Consider the following 23,586-nt stretch of genomic DNA (forward strand, 5'->3'; position numbering starts at 1 on the left):
GCACAGGTACAGCCATCTTAGCTCTGGCAGCCATCTCAGGTCCCTGTGACCAAGGGCTGAACTTTTCCCTACTTTATTTTAGTTCCAGGGACCCCCACCCTGCTTTAGTAACAGGAATACCTAACCCTGTAAACACTTCCAGGAAAAACTGCTATACCTAACCCTGTAAACAGCCTGGTAGCAGCTAATCAGCTTACTGCAGAAAAGTCTGAAACTTCTCCCCTCCCTACCCCCAGCCTCTTATAATGACCCATAAAAACCCCTGCCTTAACTAGCATTGGGGTCCAAGTCCCTACTCTGCTGTGTTGGGTAGACTTGGGCCCAACCTTTAGTTTGTCAAATAAACCCTCGTGTGATTGCATCGGTGTTGGCTCCTTGGTGGTCTCTCGGACACGAAAACTTGGGCATAACAATGGCTATCCTTTAAAACCCCTAGGAAATGGGCACTTGGGTGGCTCAGTCAGTTGAGTTTCTAACTCTTGACTTTTGGTTCAGTTCCTGGTCTCAGGGTCCCGGGACTGAATCCCGCATCAGGCTCTGTCCTTAGCAGGGGGTCTGCTTGTGGATTCTCTCTCTCTCTCCTCCTTCCCACATTTGCTCACTCTTTCTAAAATAACTAAGTCTTTAAAATAAATAAATAAAACCTCGATGAAAGCCACCTCTTGGCAAGGAAACGCTCCTATCCCTATACTCCATTTCAAACCAATTCCTTTTGCACTGAGAGTTACACCCCTTCAACTAAAGAGTATTAAGTCAAAATAGTCCCTTAGCCTGTAAATAAGAAACTAATGCATAAAGGGTAAATAGTAGTGACAGTGGTGCCTAGAACAATGGTTCTTAACCTTAGCAAGTCCAATGTCTCATTTGTGTAAATAAATATTTAATTCCCTTTTTATAAACTGGAAATACAAGTCATTAAAATACAATCTACCTAGGTGCAAAATTTATACATGAATCATTTTAATATAAGAAACGAAAGTGATTGGGGCGCCTGGGTGGCTCAGTGGGTTAAAGCCTCTGCCTTTGGCTCCGGTCATGGTCCCGAGGTCCTGGGATGGAGCCCCGCATCGGGCTCTCTGCACAGCGGGAGGCCTGCTTCCCGCCCCCCCTTTGCCTGCTTCTCTGCCTACTTATGATCTTTGTCTGTCAAATAAACAGATAAAATCTTAAAAAAAAAAAAAGGGAAGTGATTTATACTGACAGTATATATTTCAACATGGAAATACCTAAGGACTATCATACTGGAAGACATAACAGTCCGGTGTTTCACTTATACCTAGAACCACCACGGTTAGAACAGCATCAAAGGCAGACTGAGCGAGGTGTTGTTCTGCCATTCAAACACCATTATTTGAGATTTTCTGAAGTAGTGAACACTCATGTTGATGACCCTCTTTCTTTCCTCCATGTACACGGTAGCTGTATGTGGAAACTTACTGCATATTAAAACTATATCATATACTTGGAATTCATATTCAAAGTCTAGTTTAGGTTATAGACTCAGATATTTCTAGACAGATTTTTCATCTGCTTGAATCTCGTAGACATTGGCGGGTGGGAAATTGTGTGGGGGTAGGGCTGACACGCTGATTGCCAAAGGTAGCGATTCTAGGCTCCACACTGTCCAGGTCTATAGTCACCAGGCTCTGCGTTATAACCAAGAAAAACACCCCAGCAGATTCCAAAATGCTCTTTGGTCCTGCTTTCTTGGAGACTCTCTTCATGAAGGAGAAGAGAAAGGAACTACCAATCTTCCTTTCCTCCCCTCAGTTATTGCTGATGTAAAGAAAAAGCCACATGAGGTGATTTAAATGAAGATTCCTCAGCAACAAAATACTGCTTGCCCCTGCCAAGAACTGAAATCATAGTTTTTATTAAGTATCCAAGGGAAACTTAATGGAAGAGGTTACTGGTCCTTCAGAGTTCCCATCCCCAAACGAAAACACCTGAGGAAACGGGTATCTTAATTGATAGGAATGGTAAGAGTCCATAAATGAGAATACTATTTCAAAACTCTGTCCTGCCAGCTACCCAATTATTTCCTAGATCCCAATGACATGGTTCTGAAACTTCAGTCACCACAGACCTTAGACACTTCAGGACAGAAGTATGACACCAAACTGGTGCAGTAAATATGGTGAGGGCCAAATGAGGGCACTGGAGATCCTTTTCGAAACAACTTTTAAGAGGAGTCAAAGAGGAGGGATGGAAGGGAGAGGGAGGTTTAAATACGGCAAAAGCATACTGGTCCACTTTGTCAAGGAATTCAATACTGTTGTCACTTTCCTTTGCCAAATCTCCTTCTTGATATGATTCCCCTTTCCACGCATGACGGCGAAAGATCATGTCAGCGTCTCGAGTCATTGAACAGGAAGTGGTCCTGGCCATCAATCCTGGATCTGTACCAGAACCCTCTACTTCTTTATCTATCCTTTGACATCACAGGGAATGTCTCACGTTCTCTTTTCTAGTTCATTTTCTGTAGTGAGTTGTCTACAAGCCGAATTTTTGGAATGGGTTTTTCTTCAGCAATAGAAAAAGCTCACCTACTTAGGTGTACTCTGAAACAAAGCTGGCAGTCGACTAAATTAAAGAGTGGTTGGAAGACAGGAGTGAACGCGTTGGATCTGAAAGAGGGACAGAATGGGCAGACATTCCAACAAAGGGCTAGAGCCATTCAGAAAGTTAAATCCCTAAAACCATTTGTGAGTTACATATTAATTTTACACAAATATTATGAAAAGGAAATGGACATTTACTAAATACCTACATTGTGCCATTCACTGAATATATGTCATCTCATTTCTTCTTCTTCACAAATTTGAGTAGGTATGATTATAATTTTGTTACAAATGAGACAATGGATGTTTGTGGACATTAAAAACATTTCTAATTCCACAGACTTCTTTAATAGACTCCTTTAGTTGGATCTGTGGCTAACAAAAAATCTATTACATTTATACAACAAATCAATATTTTAAAAATAACTGACAGACTGGATGAAATGTATGCATTGGTAGAAATGAAAAATTCAAATGCCACTCATGGAATTTTAAAGAAAATGAATTATAAGTCCAAAAGAAACTCTAAGTGTGCAGAGTTTTGTTGCAATATAAATTTAATCCTCCAAATACAGGAAGACATATGCTGATCTTTCTTAATGATGGAGAAGTCTTTTTTAATTTAAAAGACAATGGTCAAATAGAATTTCGGCATCAATTGGATGAAATAGCACACTGCAGTGGTCTTAAGACATTTACTGCTGAAAAGGCAGCTCCACAGACCTGTTTGGTGACTGAAATAATAATCAAATTGTATATCTAATAAATGTGTACAGTCACATCCCTACATGTTCAGGATATTTTTACAGTGTATTTGGGTTAAGAAGGCATCGGATAGGTAAGGTATTCACAAATGTGCTTTTTAAAGTGTTTTTGTTTTTGTTTTTGTTTTATGTCACTTCAATAAGGTGAGTTTTATTTATAAAGAAATATCAGGGGCCCCCGGGTGGTGGCTCAGATGGTTAAGCATCTTCCTTCAGTTCAGGTCATGATCCCAAGGTCCTGGGATCAAGCTCCATGCCAGGCTCCCTGCTTAGTGGGGAGTCGTCTTCTCCTTCCTCTTCTTGGTCTACCCCTTTCCCCACTTATGCCCAAACATTCTCTCTCTAATAAATAAATAAATTTTTTTTAAAAAGTTAATAGCAGCTTCACGAGATCACTTTTATGAGAATTACATAGTAACAAATTAAGCTCTCAGTATTAGCAAGAAAACAATCAATAGGAAAAATCAAGTGACTAAAAAACTTTGCGATGGAAACATGAATGTACCCAATAAATAAAATTAAAGCGGGCTACTAACATTTCTGCATCCCTCAGACCTTCCACACCATTTCAAAATTCAATGCACAAAATAATTATATTTTTCAGAGTAAAGAAAGTTGGAAAATACCATTTCACACCTATTCTCTCATAGAATTCCCAGAAGAAAAATGCTAAAATGACAATGTGACATTTGTCATGAATTTACAGCTAAAGTTTTACAGTTTAAAAACTTGAGAATGTTCATTCTCCTAGGATGATTTTTCTTAAATTATGCCACATATCAGTCTTTCGCTCTATATTATGCAAGGGCTATATTTCATAAAAACAAAATTTCACTGAAAAAAATGTAAGCATAATTTGCAAAAGAAGATTCCTCACTATTAATATAGTGAACTATGGTGTTTATGAAGAAATTACTAGATAATCTTTTAGTAAACTTTTAAGGAATTATGTATTTAGGTATATTCTGATCTTTCCTCAATTTTTACAATTTACTTTTAAATTTCAATTTCATTTAAAATTGCTAAATTTAAATTGTAATTACATGTTTTAAAAAAAAAAATCCTTGGTCCTATCTTTTCACAAACTAAGTTATGGTACACAAAAACTGTCATTTTTTTTTTCTCGCAAAAAACTCTTCCATGAGTGTTTCTGTAAAATTTGAAGCTTTATTTTTAACAAAATCATATATATTTTCATCTTTTCTAGACTCTCAATGACAACTTCAAAATGACTTCGATTAGTATTTTAATGGTACAGAGTAAGCAAGAGGCTCACATTCTTCTTCCAAGTACTAAGTATTTATGTGTAACAGAAGATGAAAAGGATGAACAATCAAAAAGAATGCAATCTTGCCATATGCAATGATACGGATGCTGCTAGAGTATATTACGCTAAGTGAAATAGGTCAGTCAAAGGCAAATACCATATGACTTCACTCATATGTGGAATTTAAGAAACAAAAAGATGAACAAAGAGAAAAAAAGAGGTAAAGCATAAAACAGACTCTTAACTAAACAGAACAAACTGAGGGTTGCTTGTGGGAGGTGGGTGGGAGACGGACTAATTGGGTGTTGGACATTAAAGAGGGCACTTGTGATGAGCACTGGTTATTGTATGTAAGTGATGAATCATTAAGTTATAATCCTGAAACCAACATTACATTGTATGTTAACAACTGGAATTTAAATAAAAACTTGAAACTTAAAAAAAAAAAAAGCTAAAACATTTTAAGGGAAAAACAAAACACTATGCTCTTGAAGATGAATGAAACATTCCCATCTTTGTGTGGAAGTATTTAAATAATATATTACCTTTTCCAGAACCATAGGTTATGGACTGAAAGAATGTTTAAAATTTTACTTTAGAGCAATTTCATGATTGAAAAGTATTCAATTATTTACTAGTTCATCTTAAAAAAAAAAGAACAAAGTTTCCAGCAAATCAAAATGTAACATTCATACTACAGACTGTAGAAATATATTAGTTGTGCCGGTACAAGACCTGATAAAGGATGCTCCAAGTTCATAAAGTCAGGAAATCCCTAACACAAAGGAGTAACGAGGTAATTGGTACAGATTGCTTGAACTTGTATCTAACATTTTCACCATTTCAAGTTTAAAAATTTGATTTTCCTATCATATCACTTGTAAATTCCAGGATGAGAAAGAGTCACGTAGAGTAATTTTACCTTAAATCATACAGCGTAGTACTAAAATGTTTCACCTGCTCATTTTAATGGGGTTCATATAAATTCACCATGAATCATGAGTCAAGCAGACCACAGTCATGTAAATTGATGCACACCCAACAGTTGAAATCAGACTGCTGGATATTAAATGAAAGTGCTGGCCTGCAGGATAAACAAGTGTGAGCTTCTCAACTGCATCCACCTGCTCCCAAGTTTAGGAAATTAGTGCACGTGGATATTATTAATGTTCCTCCAGAGGACCTGTCTGATTTCAAAACAAACAAACAAACCAGAAAACGAAAATCTGCAACCAAACCAGACCAAATGAACCAACGCTGTATTTCTGTGGAATCAAATCCTGTGGGAGAGCACAGTATGAACTTCCTTCCTACAACCCTCAGAACCCATTCCAACATCCCCTAAACACTGAAATGCCTAGACCTAAATAAAGCAACAGTGCCGGTGCTAATGTCCCCACAGTAACCGGTCCCTGACATTCACAGCCTTGAAGATAATCCAAGATACAAAATATGTTAATAGTAATGCTTCGTGGTCCCTTGTCAGTCGATTTTATAGGAAAGACAGACCTGACTGTTTTAAGTGGAAAAACTCACCATATTGGCATAAATGCCATGCAGTTTATGGTAGGAAAACAAGACTATTGGCAGCTATCTATCACGCCTACATAGTAATTTCAAGTGTTACATGTTGTAAAAAATCACACTCAGTTACGATTAAGAAGAGCACAGAGGACACTGATCAATCTTGCTCACTTTATCAGAACTTTTTCTATTTACTCAGGTACAAAAACATGTTTTTCTGTTTATAAATTGAAATAAGAAACAATTTTATGTCAGTAAACGAACTGTATTTTACAAAAGTGACATCACACTGTACAATTTGGAGATTAGTAAGCCAATATTCTTATTATATTGTTAGAAAAAAAAGGAGTGCATACACACACACACACACACACACACACTCTCTCTATCAGACATGAGGCCAGATTATTTTGGTAATTGGGATTAGATTTATTTTGGTAGAATCCTACCAGTCTTAAGAGAAATGCAATTATTATTTATCCCTTTGTGATAGTCTGTGATGATGCCTGGCTTTGCATAGCTATTTTGTGATTAGAGTATCATTTAGCCTAACTCTAGAAAGATGTATGTCCTGGGACAGGTTACCTTGCTTTCTAGGATTTTCTTTTTCTAAAATTCATAATAATATTACTAAAACTTATATCAATTGAGCACTTTTTATCAGTAAGGCAATTTGTTAACCACTTTAAATACATCATATTATTTATACTTCAGAAACGCTTTTGAGACTCTATCCCAAAGATCCTGTTAAAGATTATAAAAAAAAAAAAAAAAAAAGGACAGAGGTTAGAAGAGATGCTATTTTGTCCTAAGATTGTGAAGCCTACAAGACTAGAATGATAGATTTTTTTTTAAACCATAATGGACTTTAGAGATAATCTAGTTCAATTCTCTAATACCAAAAATACGAAACTGACATTTAGAAAAAATTATATAAATTGTTCAAAACTATGTAACTATAGCACAGTATCTACATCTTTTTGCATGTTTTTCCCCAAACTATATCACAGACTACAACATTGTGTCTTCTGTTTGCACCCAAACTATTTAAGAATCTGATATAATACTTGCACATTGTTTTTCAAATAAGCAAGAAAATTTGTTATGGTATCTCTCCATACTGATTCCAAGTTTAAAATCTTTCTACTCGGGCGCCTGGGTGGCTCAGATGGTTAAGCGTCTGCCTTCAGCTCAGGTCATGATCCCAGGGACCCAGGATCGAGCCCAATGTCAGGCTCCCTGCTCAGTGGGGAGTCTGCTTCTCCCTCTCCCTCTGCCTGCTGCTCCCCCTTGTGCTTCTCTGTCAAATAAAAAAATCTTAAAAAAATTAAATAAAATAATTTCTTCCTAGTCAATTTATGGTCCACAAACCACTCTCTGCATCAGCATCATGTGAGCGATTTTAGGAATGCCACATCTTAGTTTTCACCCAGTTCCACTAGCCAGAGCCTGCCAGATGGTTCATGTTCATATTATCGGGTGAGAAGTGTGCTCTATAGAGTTTCTGCTTTTTTAAAAAAAGATTTTATTTATTTATATGACAGACAGAGATCACAAGTAGGCAGAGAGAGGAGGAAGCAGGCTCCCTGCTGAGCAGAGAGCCCGATGTGGGGCTCGATCCCAGGATCCTGGGATCATGACCTGAGCGAAAGGCAGAGGCTGCAACCCACTGAGCCACGCAGGCGCCCCAAGTTTCTGCTTCTTATACACGAAATTCCTACCAGCTCCAGTGATGGCCACTATTAATTAGTACTTAATGCCCTAGAAAAAGGTTTTTGAAAAGTTTTTCACTTTCAGGAAAACTGAACACGTAAGTCCTCCTCCCTTTACTGAAAAGAATATTCGAAATTTCAGAAGGGGAAGAAATAAACGTTTTGTAGATTCACTGACTATATACTGAGTCTTTAAGTCTTCATGGCCAGGAATTTGGAAACTGTGAAGATAAATATACTTTGCCAATCTCAGACAGGAACTGACAAATAAAGTCATTGACCAGCTCAGTCTGGCTGCAAAGCAGGGCCCAGTATAGTCTAATAAATGGGCCTGAGGGGTCTTCTGAGCCCCAGAATATAGAACAAGAACTCACTAGGAGCCACTTAGAGGGACCGAGACTATGCCTCTGAATATAATTTTCCAGTGACCAACTTTCCCCATCATGTTTATGGTCCTATCATTTTACAATTCATGCCTTCATTATCTATGTAGCAAAATGTAATTGCTAATTTTGCCTGGGCCTTCTTTGCAGGGAAATCACAGAGCTTTTTTAATAGGTAAAGTTGCTTTTATTAAATTTTACATTATAAATATTTTCTACCTTCCTGGAGATTATAAAACTCTTTAAGACAAAGATCCTGTGTTCAAAGTCTGTTTTGTAATCTTCAGAGCTTATCACAGTAATCAATTTTTAATAGACACTCAAACATTTTCATTAATAAAACAAAAAAGTTTATAAACAATTTCAGCTGAACCCCCAACAATCGTGGGCACTGATTCTCAGGGACTTAAAACAATATTCACTGTTTGATTTCTCAGCTTTCCAGTTATTTGGATAGTCAAATTCAAAAATGAAAAAAAATTGTCAAATTTCTTTTTATACTTTCCATCATATTTCAGAAAACAAGCTTTATACCATCTGCACATATGGCTGAAAAGTTAAGAGTAAAAATGTTTACGCTTTTGGATATGTTCCTCATGCCCACAAGCTCTCTAATTTGCAAATGTTTTGGTTTTCCAGAAACATTTGTGAATAAGGTAATTGAATACCTATTACATTGTAAGAGAGGCTCCACTAAATAATTTTGTGCTGTTCTAATAATTTCACCATACTTTGTAACATTAATTTACTTTTAAAATAAATGACTCAAATATTAACATCTTTGTGTATAGAATACATTATATATACACTGTTACACATTAATAAAAAATTCTAAATTAATATAGATTGCATATGCATTATTTCTTTCAATTAAGTCAATACATTTAAACTATATCATTAGCTCATTTTTTAGCCATTAACATATATATTATGTGGAAATTAGATAATATTCCAATCTTATCTTTGCTAATTTTTCCAAATATAAGTGTCAGCTTCCCAACTACATTATAAAATAAATGCCTGAGACATGAACAGACATTTCTCCATCGAAGACATCCAGAGGCCCCCACAGACACATGACAAGATGCTCAACATCACTTATCATCCGGGAAATGCAAATCAAAAGTACAATGAGATATCACATCGCACATGTCAGAATGACTAAAATCAACAACAGAAGAAACAAGTGTTGGAAAGGATGTGGAGGAAAAGGAACTCTCTTGCACTATTGGTGGGAATGCATAGGGCACGGCCCCTATGAAGAACAGTATGGAGGTTCCTCAGAAAGTTAAAAATAGAGCTACCCTATGATACAATAATCACACTACCAGGTATTTACCCAAAGAATATAAAACACTAATTTGAAAGGGTATACACATCCCCATGTTTGCAGCAGCATCATCTACAAGAGCCAAATTAAGGAAGCAGTCCAAGCGTCCATCAATAGACGAATGGATAAAGAAGTGGTATGTGTGTGTACACACACACACACACACACACACACACACACACACACACACAAAGGAGTATTACTCTGCCATAAAAAATAATACAATCTCACCATTTGCAGTAACATGGACGGAGCAACACAGTATTCTGCTAAGTGAAATAGGTCAGCCAGAGAAAGACAAATACCATATGACTTCACTCATATGTGTAATTTAAGGAATGGAACAAATGAACAAAGGAATAAAAAAAGAGGGACAGAGACAAACCAAGAAACAGATATTGACTATGGAGAAAAAACTGATGGTTACCAGACCGGAGATGGGTGGGTGGAACGGGTGGGTGGAGACTGGCTTTGAAACTAGAGACATCCGGGGCGCCTGGGTGGCTCAGAGGAAAAAGCCTCTGCCTTCGGCTCAGGTCATGATCCCAGGGTCCTGGGATCGAGCCCCACATCGGGCTCTCTGCTCAGCAGGGAGCCTGCTTCCCCTTCTCTCTCTGCCTGCCTGTCTGCCTACTTGTGATCTCTGTCTGTCAAATAAATAAATAAAATCTTTAAAAAAAAAAAAAAGAAACTAGAGACATCCTGTCACGGATAATAAATAAACATATACATAAAACCCTCGCATATACTATTCTGATGTCTTGTTTCTTTTGTGAAGTTTGACTAACCAAATTTGCCATTTTAGGTGGAACCAAAATAGACCACAACTACTTCTGGTCCATATGATCAAAGATCCCTACAAAGAAACAAACAAAAAACAAAACAGAAACAAACATCATTTTCCAAAATCTTTCAAGGACTTTAAAATAGCAACTTTTGGGTTGCCTGGGTGGCTCAGTGGGTTAGGCCACTGCCTTGGGCTCAGGTCATGATCCTGGAGTTCCTGGATGGAGTCCCACATCCGGCTCCAGCTCCACAGGAAGTCGGCTTCTCCTTCTGACCTTCTCCCTTCTCCTGTGTGCACACTCTCTCTCTCCCTCTCTCTCTCAAATAAATAAATAAAATCTTTTTAAAAATTAATTAAATAAATAAAATAGCAATTTTTAGGAAAACACTTATCCCTGCCCTATACCCAAATCTATGTTGTGTATCCTATGTGCTGCAATTCAGACACTTTTTATTCTAGACAGTCGACTTGCTACATAGTAAAGTTGATCCATGGAATGTAAGGTTTCTTCAATGCTTATTTTTAACAAAACTGGTAAAACATAAGTTATTCTGTGTTTAATGACAATAAATACTTATTGTCTGTATTTTCAATCAATAAAGCCTTATTTTCTATTTGCTGATAAAATATTAAGCAGTGCCTTTACTCTTCCAAAACTTTCTTTTTGCATGTTTTACAAAAAGACTTATTCCAAAACAACCTAATACCTCACCAGCAGAGTGAAGTCTAAACTTAGCCAATGTCAGAATGGTATAGCTGTCATCTTCTGGCTGGAACATTCTTCCCCTTCTTTTTTCTTGGATACTTCCTTCTTATCCTTTAACTTTCAGCTAAAATGTCATAATGGGAAGGACCTTAATCACCTGCTGATAAATTTACTCCTGGACCAGCAGAGATGATTTATAATTTTAATTTAAATTTTAACATGCCCAATATATATAAGGGGGATCTGAGGTAATGTGCTAGGGTGAAATATTACAGTTAAAATAATTTTGAAATAAGAGTTAAGAGACCCTGCAGAGGATGTGGGACTTACAGAAGCGAATTATTGGGTGGCATTTTTTTCCGACTAAAGTTTTGGAAACTTAATGTGTGATGTGGAAGCATAGAATACTACAGTAAATAAAATAATGAGAAATCATTTCAGCTCCAGACCCAGGTCACTAATTTTTCCCAAACATACTGGTCTTTAGCACGCTACTGAGTAGTCCAACTGTCACAATTTCTTAGGCAACTGTTGTCCCAACTATCGTCAACTTCAGGAAGGCAGAAACCTCTGTCGCTTGACATGGTTTGTCTTTGGCACTGGTGCATCTGTCATTTGAAAGTTCAATACGTAGAAACAAACTCAGTGTGAGATGCTCTAAATACTGTAATTATAGACATATAAATGAACAAACAACAGATCTGAGAGCCTTTTACAAAAAGCTCTATGGGTGCCAATTTGATAAAAGAACAATGTCATTTTTCTTTACAAGATTCTGAAATCTCTTTTTAAAAGTGGAAATGTGGGGGGTGCCAGGGTGGCTCAGTGGGTTCGGCCTCTGCCTTTGGCTTGGGTCGTGATCTCAGGGTCCTGGGATCGAGCCCCACGTCGGGCTCTCTGCTCAGCAGGGAGCCTGCTTTCCCCTCTCTCTCTGCCTGCCTCTCTGCCTACTTGTGATCTCTATCAGTAAGTAAATAAAAATCTTAAAAAAAATAAAAATAAAAAATAAAAGTGGATACGGTACTCTAATTTCACCATGTATCATCTGAAAATGTGCAGGAATAACACATTTTAAATTCCAAAATTTATATTTTGGGTGATTATATAATCTCTGTAAAACTAAAGCCCTCAGATGATTGTATACAGTAATTATATAACATGAAGCCACGTTCTTCACCATATGAAAACTAATCAAATTGCAGTTATATACACTCATAATATACTTTGGGCAAAGAACAGATAATTCAAGAATGTGTTGCCTTTCACATTGAGCAAATAGGTTCAAACTACCCTTTAAAATAACTTTAATATCCCTGTTCCTTATGAATGACAGTGCTCTGAAATAATCATTTTTGTTTTGATTCATACAGACATGTCATTTCTTAGTATTCTTATAATATGATGATTACCTTTACAGAGAAACTTTATTATAACTAATATTATATTAAAATCATATTACTTCTGATTACTTCTGATTTATAGATTTTTGCTATAAAAATACAACTAAGAAAAGACAGCTGTACTTTTAGCTACAACCTAGCTATATGCACAATTTATATACAGCTCTTATATAACTAATCCATTTCAATTCAATTTGATTATATTTATTTAATGCTGCTCATGTATAGTCTTTTCTCTTAATGGACATATTCATCTTTGACATATTAATTAGCCATCTATAAAAACAGTGATTAATATTAAAATTATCTTTAATCATACTATGGTATCTGTCTCCAAATATTATATGGCAATAGAATATCAGGTAAATATTAAGCTTTATTACCTTAAAAGCCCAACTACAGCTAATAGCCAGAATTTGTGAAGATATAGATTTTATGTCAGTAGAACTTGATCAAAGTAAGAACTATATAAAAAAACGAAACCAGTGAGCTTTCAAATTTTTGAGCATCCTGATGCTTTGAGCTTTCTAGCAAAGAGGTAATTGACTAATTTTATGCAGCGAGTTCAATGCAACTAGTACAGTGCCCGGTAAAAGAAAAGATGATTACAGAAGTCTAGTTTCTTTAATACAACCACACCTTTATACCTGTTAACCTAAGTACAAAATGTAGGCTGTGACCATGAAGGTAAGAGAAAAGAGAGGAAGGGAGTAACTTCTGTTATTAAAAGGCAAAGCTAGGGGGAGTCACAGTGAAAGATACACAGTTGGGAACAGCCTTCGCAGGAATGGAGGGCTTTGAAAAGAAAAGGATCTCATAGCCTGGGGATAATTTAAAGTTGCAGTACAGCATGAACAAAGTTTCCAATGTAGGGATGAAGGGAGTTAAAAGTATAAACAAAATATAAGTGCCTATTTTGGTACTTGCCAAAGGATATTTTTGTTATGTTAAAAATCAAAATGAAATTCACTGACATTCCATACCAACTTTGACAAAATCAACTAATATGCTAAGATTATTATACACTAAATATATATAATTATCAACTTTCTCTACAACTACCTCTATCATTTACAAGATTTTTTGACATCTTAAGCACTCTATTTCAAGTACCTGTGAGGCACAATAATTATTTTGTTGACACCTGTCTTTGATTTGCATGCAGATTACAGGTATTTCTTTGAAACAACGTATTTTGAAAAGGGCAGTCAGCCTTGACTTCTGAGGAGTCTGACCAATGATATGGCTTAAGTGAAGTACAGAAAATGTTACAAAATAGAGCCATGCAGGAAAAAGGTTTGGGAAATTACAGAGCTCTCAAGGCATGGTTTCATTATTTCCCTTGAAACAACTGATTAATATTCATGTATAAATGATGGCAAGTATCTGTGTTTTATGCTTTCAGAGTGGATTTCTTGCCTTTCTTCTATTGTCAGTAATTCGGGATCATTTCTTACTCTATCATCAGATAATTGACGATGACTTGCATTATTTGTCATCACTCCTGGTCAGTCCAGATAGCAAAAAAAAATGCTTATTATTTTCCTACAATTTTACTTGTGATGATACCAAATCACCAAAGGGAGGTGATAGCATCTCCCATATGCTCCAGAGTTCTGAGGCTTGCACCATAAATGAGTTTCCCCAAAATCAGCATAGATGAAATAGAAAAAGGTTCCAGAAGGAGAGAATGGAAGTGAGAACACATAAGAGAAACATGACTGGGAAGAGCCTGTTGTACAGGAGGAAATGCCAGGATTTCAGTCTGGGGAGGTCATGGGGTGCACATGTGGGCCAGGGGAGATCACATCAAAGGATTAGTTAGGCAAGAACCAGGGAAGTCGGCTACGATGAGAAGATGTGTGTCATCGAGGGTCAAGTAGGAGAGAGCTGGAAGCAAGGGGGCATTCTGGGAGCTTACCAACTTAACGTCCAGAGAGGAAATGCTGAAAATCATCACGGGAGCTGTGGTGATGGGAATGAGAGCAGGGAATAGATACAAGAAATATTTAAGCAGTAGAAATGACAAGTATTTGTGAGATAAATACTTTCCCACTGCCATTAAAGTCAAAGCTTTCCTCTCAACAAGACTCTCAAGAAAAGCTTTATAGTTTAGACATCACGTGAAACTGATACTGAAAATAATGGTTCCAGATTACACGGGTATCATCATTTAAACTCAGTAATGGCAATAATATTTATGCTTCTGGATACAGACGGCAAAATTTCCTTACAACCTGTTTTAAAAAGCTTTTAGTCATATCTGACAAAGCATTTCCAGAAATATGTTACATAGCTTAAAATAAATATTTTCGCCACGTGACTATTAATGTATGCTAACAGTACCAAAAGACAGAATTACACTGTAAAATCACTTTACTATGATGAGGAAGAACATAAATGACATATGTATTATTATTTAACGTTATTATCATTGAAATAGAAACATTAGAATAACAGGTTTTTGTTACTATAACTCTACACAAGCAGTTAATTAACCATAAAATGTTGCCTCGATGCAAGCTGAAATTCAATATTAGGCAGAGAACTGGAAATCAATGGCATAGTATTTCTCACTCAGCCTGTGGCGCCATGGCTAAGAGCACAGGCCGCTGGGATAGATCGTATGGACGGCCTGGTTAATCGCTTAACTTCTCCGTTTGCCCACTTTTCTTATCTGCCAATTGGAGCACTGTTCTAAGGACTACAACAGTTAATGCATTTTTTTTTTAAGATTTTATTTATTTGACAGAGAGATCACAAGTAGGCAGAGAGGCAGGCAGAGAGAGGAGGAAGCAGGCTCCCCACTGAGCAGAGAGCCCGATGCGGGACTCGAACCCAGCACCATGAGATCAGGACCTGAGCCAAAGGCAGAGGCTTAACCCACTGAACCACCCAGGTGCCCTGAGTTAATGCATCTTAATAGTAGCCCCTGACCTGAAGTCAACACTCAATAAACACCGTTCCTATCAAAGGGCAAAATATTTGTGAAAGTATAATGCTGTCTACTGATGCCCAGAGTTCTAGAAAAGGGTGCTCATTCATTGGTGGTGAACACGTGAGTCATAACAGAGGTATGGAGCTCAGTCAGGAAATGTTCATTAAAGAAAAGATACATAAACTCCTGGATCCCAGTCTTTGACATAGATTCCCCACAAAGGAACACATCAGTGTATAAATATCTGAATGGAGCTATTTGTTTTTGCATTCTTAATAGCGGAAGCAACGGAAATACCCAATATGGCTCATCTGTATCCCTGGACACAGTATCATGCTTGTCAACTGACGTAACAAAATGGTTATTCTTAATCTCATACTCCAGACAGCCAAAAAATGTAACACACAGTACTAGCATCTGCTTTAAACTAGCCACAAGACCCTCACCTACTTAGGTTAAGGTATCCGAATAAAATTCACATACACTACAGATGCACATGAGGCATGATGAAATTTTATTTTTGGAAATCTCATCATTAAAAAATTCTTCTGTGAGGCAGGAATAAATTCTCCTAAGTATTCTTTTCATATGAGAACACTGAATATTAATCAAGGGTTTTAAGTGAAGACTGTGTTTCAGCACTAACAAAAGTCAGCTGGAGACTTCTGGTGATGGTTTACAGAACATGAGTTCTGTAGTAACAGAAAAATTAAGTTTTAACATATAGATCAAATCTCAAGAGATTATGCACAGTTATCTGGCACAATGTGTTGAAGGAGATGATTTTATGGCCATATTCAGACTCGCTGAGAAAAAAAAAAAATATCATGCTAGATTAACAACATTTGCCTTGACGATGGCACCAGACACCTGGGTCATCGTGCCTCTGGGCACACGAAAAGAAAAAAAAAAAGGATTATGTGTTCTTAGATCGGCTGGTTATGTTAAATAATTAATTTTAGCATATTCACTTAATCATCTGAGAAAAATTGATATTCACACATGATTTTCCAGACATATTAATTTTTGTTTGAACCAAAACTGTTTCATATACATTACATAAATCTATAAATTTTGAACTAAAATGTATTAGCAATTAAGGAATTTAATGAAGCATAGACCATTGTTAATGTGTAACCAAAAACTTCTAAACAAATGATACTCTTAAATACATTTTTGCCATGGGACATAATTAGGCTGAAATTTTTTCACATGTTGTTCTTCTGTTCATATATTTTGCCCAATACCCAGAAAAAATATATGAAGTATATGAAGGTAAATTTTTACTTATAAGTTTACTTAATAATTTGATTCTCATTAAGAGGTTGTTTCCCAGTAATATGAGGTAACAGTGTGATGCAATTTAATCAACATATGTTTTATGGAAGTTCAACATAACCATTTGAGTCTATATGATTTACAAGTAACAACAAGGACCTTCTATTTTACAAGAATATTCTTAGAGGTAAGTGTATTATTTCCTTTGGCAAATCATGATATTTCACTCATAATAAGCTGTTTTATTAATTCAGCATGTATGTATTTACTTTTTCCTTGTATTTCTTTGAAAGAATAATGTAATCGAATGACATAGCTGACATCGTAATAGTAGTTAGTAGAAAATTAGGAGTCAAGGCCAAGTTTTTCTTTTTACACGCGCTTTTGACATGACATCTAATGCACAGAAGTGAATTAATTAAACTTTATATAACTTGATTCTAGAGTAGATGCACCACACTACAGAGATTTAGGGAACCTAACAGTGTGCAGGTCGCATCTCCCCTGCCACTCTCCATAATTCACATTCCCAGACCACTAAGACCACCAATTCCAAGGGAAAGAGAACTTAATATATGTTTGGGGATCATTTTTCCTGGTAAACGTATTCCCAGAAAGTAGTTTTACCTCCTTCCTAAACATGAAAACATTAAAGAATATATCGCTATGCATGTTTGTGAGGATATTTCAAACAAACTTAAATCATAAGTAAAATGTAGAATATGGCCCTTAGGAGCTCTTCTATACTCCTTCAGCACTTTTACTGTATACCAAAAATATGATATCTTCAGCAAGCAAACTCAGAGTCAATGAATACATCTTTATTTCCAGATTTCCTACTATCATGGGAGGTTTTAAAATCTGGAGAGCTATAAAAAAATCAGTTACTTCAAGCTGTTTTTATGAATAGTCTACCCCCAAAATGAATTAAATAAGACTATAAGAGTCTTTTTATCAAAATTTACAATTGAGGAAATTATCAATTTTGTTTTCAAAGTGCTAATGACTTTTTTTTTTTTTTTTTAAGAATAACTGACCCAAGATGTCTAACTCTTCATGATTGTGCAGAAGGAACACGGACATAAGGAAGCTACTGACTTAAGGTCTGTCAAATTCCCTGATACTTAAACAGGGAAGGTCAGTTCAACATGCAGCCACTAAAGTCCAGAAACAAGATGCATTTAAAATGGTAATGTTATTGACCACGGGTAAAGAAATGGTATTCCAAAAGTCTTTCTAAAATAAATATCACTAATAACAGAAATACGCATAAGTGAATGAATGAATGAATGGGGGAGGGGCTCTAGGAGGTCCTAGAATAAATTCAACTCTCCGACTTAACATCAAAGGGAAAAATGAGTGTTATTTCATTGCTGGTTTTTAAAACATGCAAAATACTCTCGTGCTCATTTAGTTCAATGCTAAATAAGCTTATTACTTGCATTTTAATACCTTTGCGTTTGACAGGGCACAATGAATCGCACTCTCTTTTCTGCCTGAGTTCTAGATTAGAATAGGAGTCACAGGTGGAGAGCAAATATCACCCTTTACACAAAAATTGCTGAATAGGGCTTAGCTGTGTGGCAACAATGGGAAGCATTAAGCTTACTTCTGAAATTAAACAAACTTTCCAGCCATACGAAGAACCAAGACACCATAAGGCTTTCCATTTATCACACACATTACTGCAGAGGCATAACCTACTCTTAGATGTCTTTCAGTTAAAATCTATACCTTTGTCAGGTAACTTGGAAGGAAGAAGGAGGTGCTCAGCTATGCTAGGTCCTTAACCCAAACTCACCTGGCAGGCAAGTCCCTCCACTTAACATGGAAGGAACAAGTGAATTGCAGAGATAGAGGCTGAGAATGCTACAAGTGGACTTTCCTCCACATAAAAGAAAACATTGGGTTGGAAAAAGAGGTAGCACCTCTATATCCCAACATCTTTAGTTGGTCAGAACTAAAACATACAACAAGTTCTACAGATCCCAGGAGATGGGGAGATCCAGTGTTTGAACTTATCATTCTGTTCAGATTCTAAGTTTCTCATTTGGAAAGTTCTCTATATGAAGATCATTTCATCATTATTTGTACATTAAAATGACAAAAATAAACACAATTTCTTTCAATGGTCAAATATTACATGATTATAAAATGTCTTATTTTGCTAATAGCTACTTATCTCAAGATATGTATTCCTCTAGAAATACTGATAACATTCAATTTCAGATACTGATACACATAGAAATATGAAATCCACTTTATTTCCCTAACATTGTAGTTTTTAGATTTAAATTATGTATTCTCTTCTTTAATTTCACAAGTCGCAATAAAGGACAAAAGAAAGCACTTCTTAAGTCAATTAAATATAGGAAAATTTTGAAATTACATGTTTTATTTCTTTATCCCATCAACATCAGTCCCCACAAAAACATGAAGAATTTTGACACTAGATATGACGAGTTAAGAGTTTCTGAGCTTAGAATGTCTCCTTATTCTATACATTGTTTTCAACAAATAAAATCTTTTTTTAAATATTAAAAAAAGTGGCAAGATAAGGGGCTGCATATCAAATTCCCTTTATATTTCAGTCATAAAAAGGATATATCAGACAAGAAGACTTATTAGTTCACTTTTAGAGACTTATTGGCATTAACTCTAGAAGAATTTATAATTAAGACAAGTGATTTAAAATCTTAAAAAAGTTATAGAATTTGAAATATCCTCCAAATTAGAATGAAAATAGAAATGTGATTTTAAAATATAATGTGCATCCAACAACTTCGATGTTACTTATCTCAAAATGATATGTTGTATATGCTTTTAACTGTATAAAAGTTAATAAAAGCCTATATTGAATTTGGGGATTCCTTCTTTTTTAGCCAGTTTTGCCAAACATCAATGTTAATGGAGAAAATTTTGGCAAAAACTCCTGTTCCCTAAATATCAGTACCTACAAAGAAATCAGGATTATGCAGTTCTCTTATATAAGTAAATAACACTCTTTTTAGTTTAAGTAAATAATATACTGCCTCTTATCAGCCGATGAATTTTGCTGGCCTAAAGCATTTTTTAAATTAAAATTTATTTTATTAAGACAAGCTCATTATTATGTTTAAGCTCAGTGTAAACTAATAGTATTTGCTTTTGTATTTATTTATATTGTTTACATTTACTTTAATTATTTCAAAGATAACATTTTAGAGTGGTATATGAATTGGAAAAAAACAGATCAACATACTACTGTTTTGATATTGTGGCATTAGTTACTTGAAATAATTGCACACGAAAAGACCTATCTATAAAATTCTAAGCGGGTTTAACTCCTTGAAAGACATGTAAGAAAATATATAAATATACACATATATTACACAGAATAAATATATAGTATATACATTATATTAAACATACATTATGTAACATGTATCTAAAGGATTTTACTATGTGTGTGTGTATTTATATACATTTGTATTTATATATACTTATATATGCAGAAACATACTTGTTAGTATTTGATCAATCAAAATTTTTCAGATGTGACGGTCAGTGCAATCCTAGTTTAATGCATATACAAAATAATACAAAATAGCATAAATGAACTTTATCAGAAAGCACTATTTAAGTCAAAATTTAGTATACTTTAAGAGTAAGTTAAATTCATTAAATGCTAGCTCAAACTCATCATCATTTAGAACTGCACTGTCCGCATCTTTCAAGTATGTTCAAACAAGTGCAACTTCCTAAGAGTAAGATCTCCTACTTAAACTTCACATGTGCATCCTGTATATACGCATTCACAAGCAGGGAGGTTATAGGACTGCATCAGCTTAGCAGCCACTCATCTGCACTGTTATGCAATTAGATTCTGTTTCTATTTAGTCCCAGAAATGAGCTTCTTTCGTTTTAGTCTAGTTGCAAAAAACATCGTGTTAACAGTAACACCATTTTAATATACTTTTCAATAACAGAGAGAAAGAAATAAGCCAGAAGCAAATAATATATTTAAAATGGTACTGTTATCAAATGAAAAAATATTAACTGCATCTTCTAGAAATGTCCCTCATGTTAAAAAGTTATTTAGGGACAGAAAGTTTTAGCATAGTCATCATATTTTTTTCTTAAATGAGTACCAAATAAAAACATTACTTTTAGATTTTCATGCTACTTTTTGTCTTGTGATGACCTCTCCTGGTTGAGTTGTTCATTATCTTAGATTCATGTAGTTACCATTTTTTTCTCCTCTGTTTTCAGTATTAAGAATATAACTATCATTCTTTTTCAGAATCATGTAGAATATAAACATTTTCATTAAGTGTAAAATTATAATTTAATTTTAAAGCACTGATTATATCAAGCTTATTCTTATCAATAAAGTCTACATCATTCTTATTATTTAATCGATTTCAGGATGCAGGGAAACTGGGTTTTAGTCACACAATTTGTACTCAAATAAAAAGTCATCTTAGTTAAGCCATTTTAGATATTTAAGCAATAAAGAATAAGAGCTAATAAATCTTAATCAAATGTAAGTATTACCTATCTTAAAAGTAATATTCTCTGTTCTTCCCCATCACCAAATTCTAAGTTGCAAAAACTAAGAATATGTTTCTGAAACAACTTTTCTGTTCTTAAAATGCATTAACCCAGTGGCTGCATGTATGCTATTAATTCTTGATACATGTCAAATGTTTCAGATGGATCCATTATAATTAGAGTATACAAAAAGATGCAACATAAAACCCAAGAAAAGTCCTGGATATGAGGGCCTTTAAACAATGAATATAATTAATTTAATTTATAATAAATTCAATTTCTGAAAAGAGTGACAATTAGTTCTATATGACTAGATCTTGAAATGGAAATTGAAATTTCATCAGATTACTTTTCTCAGGATATAGTTTATGTATAGTATTTATGTAAATAAATACTAATACTGAGCATTGTGTCTTCATAATTTCTGTTTAAATATATAAAACCGATATATATATATATATATATATATATATATATATATATATAAAACATATCACTTTTTGGTGGTTTAATCCGCTTGTGAAAAAGCTATAAATTTTTTCTCAAGTCCATTACAAACTGCTACTTAGTGACTTCCTATCTTGCAAGAAAAGAGAAACAAATACCGTACATGGGAAAATACATCAAAACTGTAATACTGGTTCATCACATCACATTACTATGTAGTAGAGTCTTTAGCAGGACTTATAAAGTCCTTTTTTTAATGGTTATTCTTATTAATATTTCGACCCTGGAACAAGAACATCAGTATTAACTTATAGGTTAAGATGCATCAAGGCATCCCAAGATCTCATAAAAAGAGACAGGAATACACACATACAATGAATTCTGGAAAACACGAAACTTTTTTTTCCCCCTAAATAGAAAACAGTTATTTTCACACTAAAATCTCCACGATTCTTCTTTAGTAAGTAACTCATTCTCATAAACAAGCACTATGTGCTTAGGAATATTATCCTAAGATTCCCATAGGCAATCTCTCTAGCGTTTAACTCTTTGTGAACCAAAGGAGAGATTAGGCATTGCCTCTCTACATGCACACTATGCACTTCCAAAGCAATTCAGAAGGTGGGCTGGAATCTCCTATGTCTTTCTACTCTTGCTGACCACAGGAAACCACGAGCCACCTTTTCTTTTCAAAAAAGCTTGCTAAAACATAGACTTCAACATATTGAACAGCATCGTTTCCCTGAGAACTCTTAAGAAACGCGTTCATTACTACCCTGCTGATGGTGTGTCCTGCCTGTCCGGAACCCTAGACTGCATTATACCGAAATGCCAAAGAATCAGAGCAATTTCGGTTACAACACTGCATCCTCCGCCTCCTATTCCGATAAGTTAGTACTAAATGGCCATCAAGTCGTTGGGGGGTGGCCAGGTGGGTGGGTGGCTAAGAGGAGTCCATCGTGCCCAAACTGCTCCAAACCTGCCCCTCTTTCATCCCCAAATCCGTGCTCATTGAAGTTAAAACCGTCAATAAAAATAAGAAACTTATTTTTTCCCTGACTTCACTTTTCTCGCACTGACCTACCTAAGCCAAATGCCACGAACTCCCTCCACGACCAACACACGAAGTCGAAGAAGAACTCCTAAGACTGTCGTCCCCACGACTCCCTCTAACCGAGCCGTCGCCGACGCACCTCCAGGACCCAGAGCAACTTTCCAGAAGCATCACCAGCCTCCGGAGCCCGGTCCCCCCCAACCCCATCCCACCGCACCGGGCGCCGGGAGCGCGGGGCTCGGAGTTTCGGTGCTGCAGCGGCGGTCGGTGCGTGACGCCGGAGACACCCGCGCGCCCCGGGGGCCAGAACCGCGAAGGCGCCCCAGACTTGCCCCCCCCCGGGGTGGCACCTCAATGCGGCACTGGAGCCGCCGGGGCGCGGCGCGCGCTCGCGGGGGGCTACTTACGGGACGCGGCCGGGGCCGTCCAGGCTCTGCAGAGGAGGCTGCCGAGCATCCAGAGCGACAGCGCTGCCCCGCAGCCGGCTCGCGGGGCCGCCACCATCGTCGGCCGGCCGGTCGCGCGACTCCGAGAGCTCGTGGCGGAGACGCGGCGCTCCGTGGGCTTCTCCCGGGGAGGTGGGCTGTGCGCGGCGCGGGAGAGAGCCGGGCCCCTCCCGCTGCGTCCTCTTCTCCCCGCACCCCTGCAGGCTCCAGTTCGGCCGGGCAGGGAGCCGCGGGGGAGGCGCAGGCTTCCTCTTCGCTCCGAGCGGCTCCTGCCTCTCGCTCCGGGAGCCAGTGAAATGCCGGGGGGAAGAAATTCAAACCAAGAAGGAAAGGGAGGGGGAGCCGAGGAGGGGACCTACCCCGCCCTCTCCCTCTGGGGAGGGTGGGGGGGGGGAAGCACCACCGGGCGCGGAGGCAGGAGAGAGGAGCGGGGGCTGCAGGGGCGGAGGGGGGAGA

General features: G+C 36.7%; 1 protein-coding gene across 1 annotated transcript in view; it reads right to left on the reverse strand.

Moving 5' to 3' along the window:
* The window catches only part of CNTNAP2 (contactin associated protein 2), a 1,944,007-nt gene extending 1,920,718 nt beyond the window's left edge, over positions 1-23,289 (reverse strand). Inside the window, exon 1 of the mRNA XM_032304549.1 lies at positions 23,092-23,289. Coding sequence (XP_032160440.1) covers positions 23,092-23,188 — 97 coding nt within the window. The 5' untranslated portion in view covers positions 23,189-23,289. The remainder of the gene's footprint in view (positions 1-23,091) is intronic.
* Between the last annotated feature and the right edge of the window lie 297 nt (positions 23,290-23,586).

Source organism: Mustela erminea, chromosome 11 (assembly GCF_009829155.1).
Source record: "Mustela erminea isolate mMusErm1 chromosome 11, mMusErm1.Pri, whole genome shotgun sequence".
Lineage (NCBI taxonomy): Eukaryota > Metazoa > Chordata > Mammalia > Carnivora > Mustelidae > Mustela > Mustela erminea.